General features: G+C 60.2%; 1 protein-coding gene across 4 annotated transcripts; it reads right to left on the bottom strand.

The window, feature by feature from the left end:
* Positions 1–224: 224 nt before the first annotated feature.
* Positions 225–13,230, bottom strand: LOXL3 (lysyl oxidase like 3). 4 transcript variants are annotated; one of them, XM_082236420.1, is made up of 16 exons: positions 13,093–13,230; positions 11,860–12,187; positions 10,927–11,090; positions 9,177–9,388; positions 7,871–7,921; positions 5,878–5,937; positions 5,422–5,641; positions 4,834–5,014; positions 4,317–4,471; positions 3,835–3,990; positions 3,153–3,312; positions 2,649–2,892; positions 2,271–2,386; positions 1,915–2,051; positions 814–925; positions 225–730 (listed from the first exon to the last, which is right to left on the bottom strand). In XM_082236420.1, the coding sequence occupies exons 2-16, from the start codon at positions 12,167–12,169 to the stop codon at positions 657–659; spliced, it is 2,352 nt and encodes a 783-aa protein (XP_082092546.1). In that variant the 5' UTR covers positions 12,170–12,187; positions 13,093–13,230; the 3' UTR covers positions 225–656. The 4 variants fall into 4 exon arrangements, with proteins under 4 accessions (XP_082092546.1, XP_082092543.1, XP_082092544.1 ...); XM_082236417.1 differs by lacking the exon at positions 7,871–7,921; XM_082236418.1 differs by lacking the exons at positions 7,871–7,921; positions 13,093–13,230 and adding an exon at positions 12,708–13,059.
* Positions 13,231–13,831: the final 601 nt, after the last annotated feature.

Genomic DNA, 13,831 nt, shown 5'->3' with positions numbered 1-13,831 from the left:
GGCCACTGTGAGAACAGATTCTGCAGAGTCTGGTGATCTCGCATAATCCTGGCCCTTTGGGGGCTACAGGACCCTTCCCTCCACCACGCTGAGGGGCTTCCCGACCTGGCCCCCTCCCAGGTGCGATGCAAAGGCCTTTGGGGGGGGCGTGCGGGGGGGGGGTTGGAGCTTTTCCTGTCTTGGAGCTGAGCTGCCCCTTCCTCACACATCAGCTGGGAGGCAAGTTGGACAAAAGACATGAACTTTATATAGGAAACAAGAACTGGCCTCGGAGCCTGCAACACCAGAAAGGGGGGGGCTGTGCAGGGGGGCAGAAGGAGCAGCTCCTGAGCAGGCAGGCAGGAGTGGTGTAGACAGCCTTCCTCCTGACCCCCCCCCCCCCCGCAATTTCTCCATCGTGTCAGATGCTCCCATTTCTGGGGGAAAAAACAGCTTTGAGGTGGGGGGTTTTGAGGGGGGGTTGGCCCTGCAGTTCAGTCCCAGCTCCCCTATGGAGGGGGGAGCAGGGGGTCAGCAGCCTGCTTTTCTTATGCCCATTGCCAACGTTCAGGGCTGCGCCGCGCCAGGTGAGCCGCTGTCCGTCTGTCTGTCATGGGCTTTCAGGGCTCAGCCCCCCTTCTGTCGGGCAGGCCAGCCGGTGGCGCTTGTGGTCTGGCCTACAAAATCTGGTTATTGAGCTGTCCTGGGTACTGTTCAAAGCGCCTGTTTGCCTCCTCACTGAGAGCATCACCTGCAGCAGAAGGACCAGAGGAGGGCATGAGGAAGAGGAGGGGACCCCCAGCAAGCCCCCCCCAAAAAACCCTTGGAAAGTACCTATATGGCAGCTGTGCACCCAGATGCGATGGCCGTCATACTTGCAGTTGCACTTCATGGCGTTGTTGGTGAAGTCGCTCTCCGCCACTTCGTACCGGGGGTTAATCACCACCTGGAGGAAGGGAGGGAGGCTGAAGGGAGCCCTGCGCCCCACGGGCTGCTGGGAAGAAATGGCACCCATCCTGGGGGGCAGGGAGTGCTCTGAGAGCTGGACGTCAAAGCCCTGAGGAAGGGCTGGAGCGGGGAGCAAGGCAGAAGCTCCACAGGTGCGGCGCCCACTGCCATTCCTGCCCCACTGATTTCAACAGGGCCTGATTTGGTGCCCGGCCTTGGACGGCCTTTTGCTCGCTGCCAGGTCAGTGTCTATAGAGTTGCAGCCACAGGGCTGGATCAGGCCCTATTTATAAAAAACTAGGCAGGAAGTGGGGTAGAGAGGGAATCGCTTCCTGCCTCTCATAAGACCAGGCTTGGCAGGGACTCCCGTAATAGAAATGGAGAGTTGGAAGGCCCCCCTGTGTGTGTCTCCTCTGGGAGGGAATTCTGTGACCCAATCCCTTGCCCTCCCTGTCCACCATGCTCTCAAGCAGTCATGTGCCTGGGGGCTCCAGACAGACACACCCTGTTCTGAGACGACCAACCTTAAAAGTGTCATTATGCTTCTACTTTCCTGTATTTGCTGCCTGCATTGAAATGTAAGTAAACAATTTTTGTATGTTTGTCTTACTAAAACGTGTGGAACCTTTTCTGCAGCAGGTGGAGAGGAAGGACAGTGAACCTCAAATAAAGGTATAAAAAGGTATAACTGCCTCATTCCTAAAATTCAGGAAGCTGCAAAATGACTTAAGTGTGTTTACTTTGCCAAAAAGGCTTCACAGCCCACTTAGCTTTTCCATTTCTCCCACACGTGGAATAGGTGGTTTGAAGTTTAATCTACAGATTTAATCCTCAATTCATCTCCTGCCGAAGGGACTCTCAGGGCCATATAGTCCAACTCCTGCAGTGCAGGAACCGCAGCTATAGCATCCCTGACAGTTGCCATTCACACAACCTGCAGTTCACCTGCGGAGTTTGCTGCCCCTCCCCTCCCTCTTCTGGTCTCACCTGCAGGATGTAGTTGCCAGCCTTGACGTCGGTGATGTCTATCCACTGGCAGTCAATGTCGTGGCGATAGAGGTCCCAGCAGCCCACCGTGATGCCCTGCTCCCCAAAGTTGGCACATTCATAGCGCTTGCTCACGTCTGTCCAAAGAAGGGGAGGGGGGGTCAAGTCCTGCCAGGGGGCAGCAAACTCCTCCCTGAACCCCTGGGAAGCTGCTGCCCGTCAGTGTAGGCAAACCTGAGCTCATTGGACTCCTTTAGATCCCATTCCTATCTGGGCTTCTGAGCCTCAGAGCAAAGGCAGCCACTGCCCCCTGCTCCCCCCCCCACGGCCACAGGCACCCTGGCAGCTTCACCCACCCTCGTGGCATTCAGTGTCCTCCAGGCAGAAGCTGGCCTTGTGTCCCTCTGCGACTTTGGTGCCATTGGAAGTCAGGAGGTCATAGTGGGTGAAGACGTCCATGCTGTGGTAGTGCCTGGGGTGAGACACGGCAGTGTTGTGCAGTGGTTAGAGCACTGGGCAAGGAGAGACCAGGGTCCATGAAGCTCCCTGGGCAACTAGCCTACCTTGAAGGGTGTTGGGAGTATTTAAATGAAGAGGGCAGAGAGAGAAGCATGCCTTCGCCACCTTTAGGTCCTTGGGGGGAAAGGTGGGATATAAACACAACAGAATAAAAAGAGCGAGAGACCCAGCCCTGAGCCCAGAGGAGAGCGAGGGAGCGAGAGAGAGGGGCTCACCCGTGACATTCGTGCCAGACCCAGGAGTGGCGCCCTGCCTTGGGGCGAAAGTCGGCCCGGCCGTTGTTGTGGATCTGCGAGGAGAAGCGCAGGAGGCGGCGGTGGCCGTAGGGCCAGTTGGCATTGCGGGCGCTGCTGGACAGGCAGTTCTCCTCCGCAGCGCAGTAGAGCATGTGCAGAGGGCGGTCCTCAATGTACGCCGTCTCTTGTACCAGGGGGGCATGCAGCAGCAAGTCCGAGGCCGCTGTGAAGAGAGAAGGGGAGGGGGCCGGGCCCAGCAGCTGTGGGGCTAGCCCAAGGCATAGGGCCACCTGAAGAGCCAGCCAGTCTCTGCTGTGGGGCTGGCCCCTCTGCCTCTCAGTGACCCCAGAGAAGGTGGGAGGGCATGTCTCTCAAAGGAGCCCCTTCCTCCCCTGACCCCCAACGGGCTTCCAGGTGGGCTTGCTCCCAGGAGCAGGCCCTGGGGTCTCCTTCTGCCCCCCAGCAGTCCCTCCTCTGCCTCACTTTCTGAGCAGATGACTCCAGCGGCGAACCGGGTGCCCGTCTTGGGGCAGTTGAGGGTGCTGTGGTGCTGGCAGTGGCTGAGCGCCATCTCGTGCCCGCCACACTTCACCCCGCTCAGCACCATCTCCGTCACGTTGCTGGCATCCCAGTACCACGTTTCCTGGGGACAGAGCACAAGAGGCAGGGCAGTGGGGCACCTTCGCCCCTCTCTGTGGCCAGCACGAGCAGAGGCACCAAACAGAAGGGTCTCAGAAGGGGCCTCCAAGGGCCATCTAGTCCAGCCCCCTGAAATGCAGGAATCGCAACTAAAGCCTCTGGGACCGCGGGCCATCCAGCCTCTGCTACCAACCTCCTGAGGGAGTCTGTTGTGCTGGTTCCCAAATCCGGTTCCTGCAGCGTCCAACCAGAGGCCAGAGCACCAGATCCAATGGACTCTCCTGCCTTGTTGGAGCAGAGCAGGTGGCCATCTGCCAGGGCTGCTTCAGCTGCCATACCTGCATTGCAGGGGGTCAGACTAGATGGCCTCTGGCGTCCCTCCCAACTCCACAGTTCTCTTGGCTAGTAGTAGCCCCCCCACCCCTCTTCTTCTCCACTGGGCCTCTTCTCCTTCACCCAGCTGCCCTCCCAGGAAACCCCTCCCCTGACTGCCTCCTTCCCAGCCCCACGGCTGCCCCACACCTACCGTCACGGCATGCATGGCGTAGCCCAGGCCGAGTTGGCGACAGGCCACCATGGCCTCAGTGGTGCTCCAGCCTGTGCTGCAGACGGTGCCCCAGCGGCCGGCGTGCTTCACCTCCACGCGCCCCTCAAATGCCGTTCGCCCCCCGGCGATGCGGATCTGTGGGGAAGCCCAGCGATGAGCTGGCGGCTGTCCCTTCCCACCAGCCAAGGCCAGGAAGGCAGTGGCCGCCCTCAGCCCCAGCCGAGTGGGGGGCACGTCATCGTGGCCTCAAGGGTTCCCCAGCCCTGGCCGCAAACCAAGCCCCCCCCCACAGGTGCACTGTGGGTTGCCAGCCCCAATCTGCATAGGGGGAGGTGTGGGCTGGGAAAAGCCTGCAGGCAGCCTAGTGAAGTTCCCCGTCCTTTGGGAGGAGCTGCTGCTGCTGCTACTTGGGGGGTGGGGAGAGGACAAGGCGCCTCTTCCCTGGGGCCCCCAGTGCTGACCGTGGTTTCGTGGCCCATGTAGGGGACGTTGCAGCGGACGGCCGCGTCCTCCGTGTGCTTGCAGTCCTCCTGCGTGATGTTCTTGTGGGGGCAGCTCCAGAGGGACTTCTCAGTGCCCAGGCAGCGCACCTCATTCAGGTGGATCTGGCCCATTCCTGTGGCAGGAGAGGAAACGCTGGGCCTCTGGGAATGGCCAGCTGAGAGCCCCTTTTGGGGAGCAGTCTATGGGGAAGGTGGTGGTGGGGAGTCAGAGACGGCCTGTGCCCCCTTTCGTCATCCCAAGCCACCACCCACATTTCCTTTGCCAGGCTAGTCTTTTCTGTAGAAGTATACTGGTTTCCAAAGTGAGCACATCTCTGCCGGTGGGGGTGCACGCAGAGTGGGGGGACCCCCCATGAACATGGAGTGCCAGGCCTTTCTGGCACCTGTGGCAGTCCAGACGGCTGTGGGGGGGGGAGGGACTGTTGGACTGTGGGGCACCCCTGAAGGAGCAGCCCAGCCCCCCCCAGCGGCTCACCTTGGCCCATGCGTGCCCCCGTCAGAGCCTCCTTGGCGCTCCCAAAGCCAAGCTCCCGGCACACAACACTGGCGGATGCCAGGCTCCACCGGTCATCGCAGACGGTGCCCCACTCGCCGTTCTTCAGCACCTCGACCCGCCCCTCGCCGGGCTTGGCCCCTCCCTTCAGCCGTACGTGCTGCTGTGGGGAGCAAAGGGCAGTTGAGACGCCCAGGAGGTGGTGCCCTGAGGCTGCCCCACTCCACAGTCCTCAGAGGTAGTGCAGTGCAGTGGTTTGAGAGCTGGGACCTGGGAGAGACTCCACCACCCTGGAGCTCAGGGGCCGATCTTTGGGCAGCTGCCATCTCTCAGCCTGACCTGCCTTCCAGGACAAATTTTGTTGCAGGACAAAATGGGAAGAGGTGCCAACTTGCGCTCCATTTGGAGGAAAGGAGGGATGTTTAGGTCATAATAAACAGCTGTGTCCTGCGTTCCAGGGGGTTGGACTAGATGACCCTTGGGGGTCCCTTCCAATTCCACAATTCTAGGATTCTGTGAAATAGCTGGCAGGCTGGGCAAGTGCCCCCTGCTCCCTCCTTCCTCGCTCACCTGCCCCGTCTGCTGCCGCTGCCTCTTCTTCTTCTGGGCGTTCCCGGTGGCAAACAGCGGCCCAGGGACGCAGCTGACCACGGCCGGCATCCCCGCCCTGCAGGCGCCCGTGGCGTTGCCCTTGTAGAACTCGAAGGAGCAGAGGGAGAGGTGCACCTCCGTCCCCAGGCAGGCCACCGAGTGCAGGCGGTAGTTGAGCGGCTGCCGCTCCAGGGAGAGCCTGCAGGGAATAGGAGGGGGGTCAGAGGGCAGGGCTGGAAGAAGCACACAGGTGGGGCACCTGTGGGGCAGGCGTGCATCGTAGCATCTGCCCCCCCCCACTGTCCCCTGCACTCCCATACCAAGCAGGGCCCTCGGCTTCTCTGGACCTGGAATGACGGCTGCAGAAGAGCCTCGGGCAGCAGCCGGGTGGCAGTCCTGCCCTCAGACTCCCAGGGACTCACAAGTCCCCATTACCTCTTGGTGCCCCTAAAGTCCTCCCTGCGTCTATGTTTGGGGCGAGACCTGGAGACCGGCCTGGAAGACAGACAGACAAGGTGAGTGACGGAGCCCACCATGCACCCCTCCCTCCCTGGGGCCGGATCCTTGCAAACTCTCTGCTCATTTGCACAGCTCCGGGATGGATCAGGCCACACAGGCCAGCCCAGGCTTGTCAGAAGCAAGCCTGGCATCCACTCCCCCAGGACTCATGCCAGCAGCCCCAGCCCCACGCAGAGAAGCCATGCAGCCCCACACCGGCAGTCAAGCATTGCAGGGGGGAGGTCTCTTCCAGCTCTGCAGTTCTGTGGCTCAATGTCTCATTTCTGCCTTGGGACTCAGGAGAATGCCCCCTCCCGCCCTCGCTGGGCATCCAAAGCCTCCCTCTAGCCCACCCCACTGTGCCCCACAGCACCATGCAAAGTGCTGTGAGAAACCTCAAAGCTGATTGCAGTCCCCATTTTCTCCCCAGCAGCTGGCACATGTAGGATGGTAGAGTGCTTCTGTAAAAGGAGGCTCCATTTAGCCAGGAGGGATCCTAGCTCAGCAGCAGAGGACATGGTGCTATGAATGCAGAAGAGCCCAGGATAACCCCCCCCAAAAAAAAATCTCTCGCACACACTCCAAAGGCTGGGAAAGATCTTTTTTCCACCTGGTGGGACCTTTGGGGAGTCATAACAGAGAGCTCAGGATAGGATGGGCCAGGGAATGAGGCAGGGCAAACCCACTTCCTCTGGCCTTCAGGAATTTGCCTAATTCCCTTCTAAAGAGGCCCCCGTCTGACTTGTGGCAGCGGATTCCAGGTTCTGCAATGAAGAACTGCCTCTTTGCCCACTGGAACTCTCCCAACATTGGATCACTTCCTGAGTCCTGGAATTATGAAAGAGAGAGGAGCCCCCCCCCCCCAAAAGAAGCACTTTCTGGGTGCTTTTATAAACCTTCCTCCTATACCTTCTTTTGCCCTCAGGCTGAGCTGAAGAGCCCTTTTAGGGAAGACTCAGAGAGGAAACGGATGATGCCACACAGTGGACCCAGGTTACACGGTGGGACCTGGGTGCTCAGCTCCCTCCCAGCGCCCCCCCCCTTGCAGCCCACCTTTGCTTGCCTGCCTGCAAAGACGCCTCTTTCTTCCCAGCTGAAGGCACACAGAGGTGCCCTCAGCCCAGCAGTGAGTCACCGCTCAGACATCCCTGGACCAGACAGAGCACACACTGCCCCCTTTGTCCAAAGTCCTCTGCGGCCAGACGCCCATTCACATGGCTCAGGTGCTGCCCCAATTTCCTTCTCCCCCCGCCCTGCCCGCTCCTTTCCTCGGAAACATTCCGGCGTCTTCCCGTGCCATTGACACACCAGCTCCCCAGGCCAAGTCAGGGTGATGGAGACGGGCAAGGATCCATCGCAAGGCCAGAGGGCTTCTCTCCTGTCTGTCTGTCAAATGACCCTCAGGTCCCTTCCAATTCTATAATACTATGATTCCAACTCTGCATAGTGGGGGGGGGCTCCAAAGGGTCCTATCAAGACAAATGCTGCCCCCCCAAACTCTCCATGTTCCTCAGTGCCAGCCCCCGTCCGCACAGCAGAAATGGCTCAGCTCCAGAGCAGCCTAGGGCCATGAGACACTCATGCCCCTGGCAAGACAAGAAATGTCATCCACCCCTGGGGAATGCCCCAGAGAGAGGTGCTGCCCCACTGAGAGGCAGAGGAGGCAGGAAGCAGAGAGCTCAGCCCTCCAGCAGCGCCTCTGAGTCACTGGTGAACCTCCTGCCCTCAAACCTGGAGGGGAAGCATTGCGGAAAGGGGCGCTCAGTTTGGGGAGGAGGTTCACCACCTCCCCTTCTGGATCCACAGCCAGTGAATCCGGACTGAGCAGGACAGCATGGCCCCCTGTCAGGTGGGGGGTAGGGCAGGACTCAGGGGCGGGGGGCCAGGGTCCGCCTGCTGCACAGAAGCAGGGGCCTCCTGGCTCCGTTACCTCTTCCGGGGGCCTGGCTTCCTCCGGCCCTTGGCAGCTCGCTTGGCCCGCCTGCGGGAGGAAAGTCAACAGGGCCTCTTCAGGAAGACAGACGAGGGGCCAGGCGGGGGGGGGGAGCCCCCAGGGCAACATCTGGCCAAGTTGGTCCCAATCCTCCTGTTCTCTAGCTGCAAGAGCTGGAGGTGCTTCCACTGAGCAGCTTCCCACCTCCCACCCAGACACCCTCCCCAAATCTAACCGTCTGAACTCAAAGCAGCTTAGCTGGCAAGACAGGAAGGGCCAAGGCAAGACAGCAACCTCCTCCAAAGACCTTGGCTCCTTGCAAGGCAAGATAGACATTGCTAGACGGGAGCTGTAGGATAGCTCTGCTCCAGGGTGGTGATGTCATTTACAGCAGTCCAAACCTATAAATTTTGGTGCCCATGGGACTCCAGGTGGAGGCTGACCAAGACAGACTAGAGCAGGACTCTGACTTCCCTTGATCAGGACACTAGACTTCTGTTGATGCAGCCTAGAATTGCATTAGCCTCTTTTGCTGCTGCATCACACTGTGGACTCACGTCAAGCTTGTGATCGAAGAAGAGCCTGAGATCCTTTTCACATGACCTGCTGTCCAGTCAGGTGTCCCCCATTCTAGATACAAAGCTGGTTTTCCCTGCCTAAGTGTAAAAACTGAAATTTGTCCCTATTAAAAGCCATTTTGCCAGTTTTAGCCCAGTTTCCCAATCTGTTAAAGGTCAATCCAGATTCTGACTTCTGTGTCATTTGTGACACCTCCCGTTTGGTGTAATCCTTGACAGGAATTTGCACTCCGGGGGGCAGAGCCTTAAAGGGGTCTTGACACATGGCTATGATGATGACGACAGTATCCAAGACTTAAGTGCAGAGGATGGGGAAGAGTCCAAAGGTCCTCTCCTCATTTCCCAACAGATGACCGCAGTGCCTGGAGACGGACAGTGAGGTCATGCTTCTATAGCAGTGACCAGAGGAGGAATGACCACTGGTAGGAGCGCAGAGAGAAGAAATGCCATGGTGCAACTGACCACCTTTCTCTGCCCCAGCTGCAACAAAACATGTCTCTCCCCTGTCGGTCTCTCCAGCCACAGCTGGAACTCTTCAACAGCCTGGCTTCACCCCCAAAGACACCCTCCTCCATGTCTCCAGAGACAGACAATGTTAACCAGCAATTTCCCAGCATGTGATCAGTCCATTCCCCCTCCCCCATGGAGGTCAGTGGCAAGACTGTCCTCCAAGGGTCTGAATGGGGGGGGCATCTCGGTTCTCCCCCCTCCACGCAGTCACTCACTTGTAGAAATTGCGGTTGACCTTCTTCTCAGCAGGGAAGCCCAGCATCCCACAGATGACGCGGCTGTTGCGGCTGCTCCAGTTCTCATCACAGATCTGTGCCCAGCTGCCCCGGTGGCGGACCTCCACAATGCCCTCTGCCACGGGCAGGGGCCGCTTGGCGTGGGAGACCACGGGGCGCAGGCGCAGCTCCTCCACCTGGTTCTGCTCTGTCTGGAGGGAGGGAGGGAGGGTCAGCCCCAGGCAGAGACCTCTGCCCCACTGCATGGCCTGGCAGGGGACTGGGTTCCACCCCGAGAAAGGATGCTTGAGTTGTGATTCCCACATTGCTGGGGGTTGGGAGAGGGTTGCAAGGAGGAGGAGTTGGAGGCTGGAAGGTGGGACCTGTCTGGTGGGAGCCTGTTGGGAAAACAACTTTTAACACCGCCCCCCAACACACACAGAAACCAGCAGGGTCTCCAAAGTGGGGGGAGGAGGAGGAAGAGGGCAGAGACTCTTTTGCTGAGAGGAAGGAGACGGCTGGGGCTCGGGTGGAACCTCCTGCTGTTGAGAAAAGAATCCCTGGACCCAAAAATGCAGCCACAGGGGGGTGGGGCCTGCTTAATAGAAAGCAGCACGGCTTTGCTGTGGCCAAGTGACACCAGGCGGCCCCCACTTTCCCCTCGAGTGACGAGTCACAGAACGGAATGCTGTGGGTGTAAAACGCCTCTGGCCTCCTGCCCAGCTGGTGCCCCAGTTCCAGGGCTGACGTCACCCCCGCCAGCTGGAGACGGGAGGCCATCAGGGCGGTGTGAGGAGGGCGCCCTGAGCAGAGGAAGGAAGAGCCAAGGGGGTCTGTGTGGGGTGAGGGGTCTGCTGTAGCTTCCCAGGAGGACTTCCTGACTGGGGCCTGGCTCGCTGGGAAATGCTTGCAGGGAAGCCCAAAACTGGGGGTGGGGAAGAGTTCACCCACCTCAAAATTCTCCAGAATATAATATGGGCAAACTGGCAATGGAAAAATGGAAGGAATGTGGCCCCAAAGCAGCCCTGCCAGGTCTCCCAGGGACACCTCAGGCCAGGCTCCCTCTTGCCCCCCACTCCTTCCCCGCTTCCGCAGTGACCCCCTTACACCCGCAGGGCTAGATCCCAGACTGTCCTAACAGTGACGTTAAAGCCCCACATAGGAATGCGCCTGGAAAAGTCTGTGTGCTGGAGCCATGAGACATTTTTCCTGGAAAATCACCCTCCAGCTGAACATTTGCTCTCCCTTCGTGGAGGAAACGCGTCCCAGCCAGCTGGCCACAGGCAGCCGCAAGAGGAACATCTGGCCAGAGCTGCCTTGCTCTCGCTTGCTGTTTCCTACTCTTTTTCGCCTGCCATAGATGCAGAAACACCCACACCTGGGCAGCCCATGAAGCTGAGGTTGGAAGATTCAGGGTAGCTGAATCCTTCCTCAAGAGGGACTGAGCCCCAGGCAACAGGCCCAGGCACGAAGGCAGGGCTGGCCCAGCTGGGGGCCCTTCTTCCTTCCTTCCACCCCCCCCCCCGTCCCGCCTGGGCCTCCTCCAGTCTCTTTCAGGGAACATCCTGTGCTCTTCCAAGCCTTCCACTTCTGCTTATTGCAGCCTTGTTGGGACCCACATGCATAGGGAGCAGTTGTCTGCAGCAGGAACGGGGGTCCCCCTAGCTCCCACTGCCTCTGCTGCCACAGGCACAGCAGCCCTGCCGGCCTCCCCCCCCCACTGCCCCCAAGCAAACGTCCCCCCACCCACCTCAATCACATTGGAGTCCACAAAGCCAGGGATGCGCTCGTCTTTGCAGATGACACCGGCGTCTTCTTCATGGGAGCAGTCGCTGTTGCCCCAGCCCCTCGACCGGCAGTCCGTGATGCTCTTCTCACTGCCCCCACAGTTAACGTTGTCCAGCCAGATGCGCCCTGCAAAGCCATAGCCAGGAGGAGTCAGGTGGGTGATGGAGAGGGAGAGAGAGAGAGAGAGAGAGAGAGAGAGAGAGAGAGAGAGAGAGAAAGAAAGAAAGAAAGAAAGAAAGAAAAGGAGAGAGCACTCAGCCTGACCTGAGAGCGACTCTAGCCAGAGACTTTTCCTTAGTCAATCTTGGATGCCTGCTCCTTAGGACTGGCTGTGCTTACCCAGCAAAGAGGAGAAATGCTCTCTGCATATGCTTAAATGCACAATCTTTTAGTATTCCTTCACTGGTTCTGCAAGATTGTGGCCTAGAAAGCTGTGGAAAGCGAGGAGCCAGTGTGGTTTTGTGGTTAGAGTGTCCAACCAGGAGAGACCAGGGTTCAAGTCGCTCACTGGGTGACCATGGGCCAGTCCGTGCCTTTCAGCCTGACCCACCTCACAGGGCTGTTGTGCAGATTAAACGAGGAGTGGGAGAAGCAGTGGTCCACTGTGAGCTCCTTATTTAAGTGCAATAAACAATTACATAATATGATGTATTTAAACAATCTGTGGCCTTTTAAACTGCATGGTGTGTTTGTTACTATGTTATGTATTTTGTGATTTTTATATTGTGAAGCACCCTGGGATCTTCTAGAAATTTAATAAATTAAAATGTGCAGCCTGGATCAGATCAAGGCTGCAGCTTATGAGTGTCTCCTCAAGGACAAAACGGTGCAGGGGCTGCCCCGCCCCCGCCCCCGCCCCATCCCAGCGCCCCTTGCCCTGGCCCTCGACGCTCACCGATGCCTTTGCCATACTTGGCGCTGTGAGTCCAGCCGGTGGCGGCCACAAAGCCCAAGTGGCGGCAGAGAACGTGGGCGTTGGCCAGCGTGAAGTCGTCGTCGCAAATGGTGCCCCACTCCTGGCCGTAGAAGACCTCGATGCGCCCCTCGTTGTGCTTGCGGGGGTAGCCAGCCAGCCGGAACTGCAGCTTGGGGCCAGCCGGGGTGCTCTGCACTGTGGGTGCCGCTGGGGTGCTCTGCTGGGCGGCGCCCACCCCCAGCCAGACCCCACACAGCAGCCCCAGCACCTCCCACAGGGCAAGACCCATCGTCCTGGCTGCCTGGACCTGGAGGGGAAGAGAGGGAGCTTGAGGGGGGGGGAGAACCCCCGGGCAGTCGCGGCCCTGCAAGGTCAGCCTCGCGGTCGTCCTGCCCCAGCGAGGCCATTCCTCCACCCGGGAGCACCGAGCCAATCCCCGCGGCCATCCTGTGCCCTTGCCCAGGACCAGAGGCGCCCGCCCCGCTTCTCGGGCTGAACTGGCGCGGATGCTGCTCCCAAGGGCTCGGAACAAGCCCCCCCTCCGCAGGAGCCCCTTCCGCTGGCCAGGTGGGCGCCACTTGGGGATCGAGTCACCCTGCGGAACTGTCGAGGGGCTTTTAACTTTCGCAAAAAGGGGGGTTGCCGGTGGGCGAGGGCCCGGAGAGGGAAGGCGGAGGCGGCTTTGGTCCCTCCTGGGCCGGGCAGAGAGCCCTTCGGGCGGAGGAGGCAGCCGGCGGCCGCATTGGCCGAGCCGGGACTTTTAAAAGGAGAAAGTGGTCGCGAGTTGGGAGAGCGAGATGGAGCCTCCCCGGGCAGAGGCCGTCTACCTTCTCCCGTCGGGGCCTTGCGAGAGGAACCGCGGCCCGCCCGCCCGCCCCCGCGAGGAGTCCTGGCCTCCAGGGGCCGGGCGGGGAGGCGTCTGGAGGCCCCCTTCCTCCCCCGTCCCGCCTCCCAGCTGCCTCGGGATGCCGCGGGGTCCCACGCAGCCGCCCACCCCGGAGCTCCCCCGTCCTCCCGGAGCTGGGCAGGGCTGGCCAGCCAGCCAGGCTCGGGGGCGGCCTCTGCCATGGGCGCCTGCTTCCGAGACGGCGTCGCGTCTTCAAAGTTCCCCCTCCCGCTCGCCCAGCTCCATCTCTTCCCGAAGGAGCGGGCGCCTCCGGTGCGCTCCCCGCAAGGGCCGTCCTCGCCGCCCCGCCCGGGGTCCCCGCTGACCTCGGCTGAGCTGCGCCGCCTCCACTGCGTCCCCGCCGCCGCCTCCGAGCCGCGCTGCCCCGCTGTTCAAGGCCAGGCGACTAACGGGCCGCCCCCGGCCGGCCTCTCCTTCACCCCGCCCCCGGCCGGCCTGCTCGCGCTTGGCTCCGAAGAGCATCGGGGGGCTCCGCTTCGGACGGGGCGGGCGCAGCTCCGCGGCGGGGCGGAGGGAGGGAGGGAGAAGCCTGGCTGGAAGGTCCCTCCCTACTTAAGGCGGGACGGGGAGCTCCCGGGAGCCGAGAGGGGCTCGAGCCAGCAGCAACAGCGAGAGGAGGCGCGCAGGGTGATCCTATAGCGGAGACCAATGGCTGGGCCACGGCAGCCTGCTTTCCGCCGGAAAACCTCCTTGGAGGCACATCTTGCAGTCGAAGGAAGGAGCCCTCTCCAAGGAGTGGGGTGTGGTCGGGACTCAGCTTCAGCCCCACAGGGGGCGTCTCCTCTAGGGCCTTCGACTAGCTCCGGGCCAGGAGAGGATGCCGGATTAAGCGCTGGAACTCCCTGCCTCAGGATGCAACTTGGATGACTTTAAAAGAGGATTCGGCAAATTCATGGAGAAGCCGGCTTGATTTTTTCTGGTATGCAGTGCATTCCCCTAGAGCATATCCCCCCGTTTTCTTCTTCCCCCACAAACCAAAATAAAAACGGAGTTTTTGGCAGCTTTTAAACTGATTGAGGGATGAAAGCCCCAGAGTAATTCAGT

This window comes from Podarcis vaucheri (genome assembly GCF_965113315.1).
Source record: "Podarcis vaucheri genome assembly, chromosome: 9".
Classification (NCBI taxonomy): Eukaryota; Metazoa; Chordata; class Lepidosauria; order Squamata; family Lacertidae; genus Podarcis; species Podarcis vaucheri.
This window is presented reverse-complemented; position numbering and strand designations above follow the sequence as displayed.

Excerpts from the sequence above, each read along its gene's own strand:
- LOXL3 (XM_082236420.1), bottom strand. The coding sequence starts at position 12,169 with ATGGGTCTTGCCCTGTGGGAGGTGCTGGGGCTGCTGTGTGGGGTCTGG. Across the intron at positions 7,922-9,176 it reads GTCAACCGCAATTTCTACAA|GCGGGCCAAGCGAGCTGCCA; the intron begins GTGAGTGACTGC and ends TTCCTCCCGCAG. Across the intron at positions 926-1,914 it reads CTGGCAACTACATCCTGCAG|GTGGTGATTAACCCCCGGTA; the intron begins GTGAGACCAGAA and ends CCCTTCCTCCAG.